The sequence below is a fragment of the Penicillium daleae genome (genome assembly GCF_028827525.1).
Source record: "Penicillium daleae strain IBT 16125 chromosome Unknown utg000008l_segment0_segment0, whole genome shotgun sequence".
Taxonomy (NCBI): Eukaryota; Fungi; Ascomycota; class Eurotiomycetes; order Eurotiales; family Aspergillaceae; genus Penicillium; species Penicillium daleae.
The window spans coordinates 2,411,728-2,415,264 of NW_026623156.1; the positions used below are offsets into that span (position 1 = coordinate 2,411,728).

The 3,537-nt window shown below is 52.0% G+C and overlaps 1 protein-coding gene across 1 annotated transcript; it reads left to right on the top strand.

Moving 5' to 3' along the window:
- Nucleotides 1-1,590: 1,590 nt before the first annotated feature.
- N7458_009417 (FAD binding domain protein) lies at nt 1,591-3,537 on the top strand (the record flags this gene model as incomplete). The annotated part of the gene is made up of 1 exon (XM_056912799.1): nt 1,591-3,537. One exon carries the CDS (start codon nt 1,591-1,593, stop codon nt 3,535-3,537), a length of 1,947 nt encoding a protein of 648 aa, XP_056761648.1.

Sequence of the window (3,537 nt, forward strand, 5' to 3'; positions counted from 1 at the left end):
GGCGTTTAGAGAGGGTATTATAGTTCAGAGATACGTATCCGAGGGTTTAAGCCTATTCTGGGGAGCCTAGGGAGCCTTTTCATAAAGGTATGGATCTAAGTGGTGTGATAGATAGGTACTAATACTAAAGAAAATATACGTAGTCCCTATAACTCGACAAATCAAATATTCATACGTGATGGATGCAAGAACAAGAGAGATTGTTAATGATAGACCAATAACATATGTCTGGGCATTAATAACGAGAACGTAGAACTTAAGCTAGGAAGACTCTTTAATAGAATAAGATTGAAGTATTTTTGATAGGAGTAATAATTCCCTGGGCTTGAGATTTAGACCCTGGAATTGCTAGTGGTACGATACGGCACGATACGGCACCCAGGTTTACGTAATGTACCCATCGGTCTGTAACTAATCTTCTGATCTGTCCTCCGTAATCTGATCCGCGATCCGACCTTCGGCCCACTCCGTATTTTCGCAAGACGCTTGACGAGACCACGGTTTTAGCTCAGAGCCTCTGATTAGCTCTCTTGTGGGTTTTGGCATTAGGCGATTTCAACGGAGTAATCAGCAAGTCTTAGACATAACATTTTTCTGGTCTAATAAATTGCACTATCTCTTCCGACGCGAGAAGGAGACGTGGTGCACATTAAAAAAAAAAAAATTACCGTACGCGTTCAGACCCTTCGAGGCTAAAAGCGTCTCTCCCTATTTGCTGGCTGCAGTATTCATGCACTGTCGATCTGGGGCCTTTGATGGATACAATGCCCTCATCTAGTAGTACTGTAGTCAACAACCCTATCTTGACCAGGTAGCATTTAAGACTTCTTTCCTCACAGCAAACCGGCCAGGATGCTTGTCCAGCCCGTGTGTTCGCCTTTTACTCCGGGCGCAAATCGAGAGCTTGCTACTATCATCTTAGAGGCAGTCAGGACGACCTCTCTGGAGATTATTGTCTGCGAAATAAATTATTCTTTAATTCTAACTGGTTGAGTTGATCCCGATCGGGGTGTACTGTTTTCGCAGGAGGTACTACTATCTCTGCATGTTCTGTATAGTATGTATCCTTTTAACTTTACCTGGAGACAAAAGAATGTGGCAAAATCAGATAACAAATTTGGCCGAATCCCTGCCCGAATCGGGCGTTCCAACCCGCTTTTTCTCCATTTCCCGACTGCCGTAAATTTCAACCGGTCGACCCTTTTCCCCCCCTCGATGACTATGAATGACTACAACTTCTTCGCCTCTTCCACTCCCCCCCCCGGTCAATCCGAGAGCTTCAATCTCGATTCATATTCCCGGGTCTCCTTTTAAACACCTAAAAAGAATTCGCAACCCCCCTCCCCTTCAGCTCCCAGTACCTACCGACCTTGGCCCTCGACTCTCTTTTCCCACCGGCACTTCCCGACTCTTCCCTTTCCTCCATCACCCGAGCCTCCCAACAAGAGCCCACCGGGCCTCCTTCATTCTTCATCGACTCTCCCATGGGTAATTATATTATTGCTACCGAAAATTGCTCCATACGATCTTACCAAACCCCCGACTCACTCACCGCCGCCTATCTCAACAGTCCACGCCGTCAATTCGATCATGCCGTCGACGACCATCGCCTCATCGGAGTCTCACCCCCGCAAAGGCACCTTCCCAGAAATCCCGGTGTCGTCAACTTCACATCCTGACAATCCAATCCCCGAAGAGCCGCGAGGCGTGCGATCGCTTTCAGTCACCGATACCACCTTCAATGGCTCCCCCACCTCTCAAGAAACCGACTCGGTCGGCTCTGACTCCTCCGACTCGCCAATCACCCCACCGAGTGACACCGGGACCGAGGAAGAGCTCGCTAGCAAACCGAAAGGCCGCCCACGTCGGGCTTCGACCATTCTGATCTCCCAGAACTCAGAGGATATGCGACGGGTCTTGGAGAATGTGGGCACAAGCGGGACCCAAAAAATTCAGTCCATGTGTTGTGGTGGGGGATGTTGCCGCGGTCGACCATTGCAGCCGTTGGACGGGCCGATCTCCGGGTTCAACTCGATCACGGCGCCGGAGAATACAGCCTTCGCCAGTCTGGAGTTAAACTTGGATCTGCTCACTCTAGACAGTCATTTGTCTAACATTGCCCCGCTCCCAGAGAAAACCGTCTCGTTCAAACCGGCCCCCGCATACACTACCGATGTTCCACTGGGCTCCGTGGATCACCCTCCGCAATATGTGCAACCACATCCCCCTTATGAGGTGTATCGGGCTCCTCTCCATCATGCCCGGGAGTTGACCAAGGGGGGCGCGGAGAAGCGCACATATCACTTCGACATTGATGTCACCGATTACCCTGCCGAGAGTGGAATGGTGGATTTCGTCGTTGGTGGGGCCATTGGAGTTTGCCCGAAGAATAAGGATGAGGAGGTGGAGGATATCCTCAATTTGCTGGGAGTTCCAAAGTCAATGCGCGATAGAAAGGTGTGCATGCGGACGACCAAGGGTCGCTGGCCGACCATCTGGGGCGACGATAAGCCGCGAGAGCTGATCACCACCCGGCGCGAAGTTCTTAGCTGGTGCTCGGATATTCAAAGTTATCCCCCAACGAAGCCCTTGTTCCGCCTCTTGGCCGAGTACACGGCCGAGCAGAATGAGAAGAAAATCCTTGAGTATCTGTCCTCAGCCCAGGGCCAAGGCGCGTTTTGCGATCTTCGGACAACCTCCCACATCAGCTTGTCCCAGCTCCTCCACGCCTTCCCCTCCTCCCGGCCTCCACTCGACCATCTCCTCTCTGTGCTGAATACTCTCATGCCACGCTTCTATTCACTCTCTCAGGACCCCTTGATTTCGTGCCACCTCAAGGGCAACGAATGCCGCCGACTGATTGAAGTCGCCGTCACCGTTGCCGAATCTGAAGACTGGCGCAGTGGGAAACGCACCGGGGTAAGCTCCGGCTATCTAGAGCGACTTGCGCAACGAGCGATCCAGGCCGAAGCCACAGGCGAGAAACATGAGCTTTATATTCCTATGTTCCGCGGTTTGATGGCGAACCCTTTGGCAAAGCGCTTTGCCTCGGACGGACCTATGCTTCTGATCGGAGCTGGTGTCGGTATTGCTCCATTCCGTGGGTTCGTTCAGCGTCGTCTGCAGTCTGCCAACTGTGCCAACAAGGTCTGGGTCCTCCAGGGTGTACGTGATTCTCTGTTGGATGAGTTATACAGCGGCGAGTGGGGCGTACATGAGGATAAGGTCCGCACCGTGGTCCAAAGCCGCCGTGGCGAAAGTCGCTATGTCCAGGAAGAAGTGCGCCACCAGGCAGATCTGGTCTGGTACGTAATCAATGCGCTGGACGGTCGTGTATTTGTCTGCGGCAGCGGGAAGGGCATGGGCGAGGGAGTGGAGGCTGCTCTCGTCGAAGTTGCCGTGGCTAAAGGCAACTTGAATGCCAAAGAGGCAGAGCTGTTCTGGCAGCGGAAGAAGGAGGCAGGTCAATATATTGCGGTAAGTGGAATTCTCCTCCTAAACTGGCACTACTCACTTGTCAGGGGAAGCAAGTTCTGA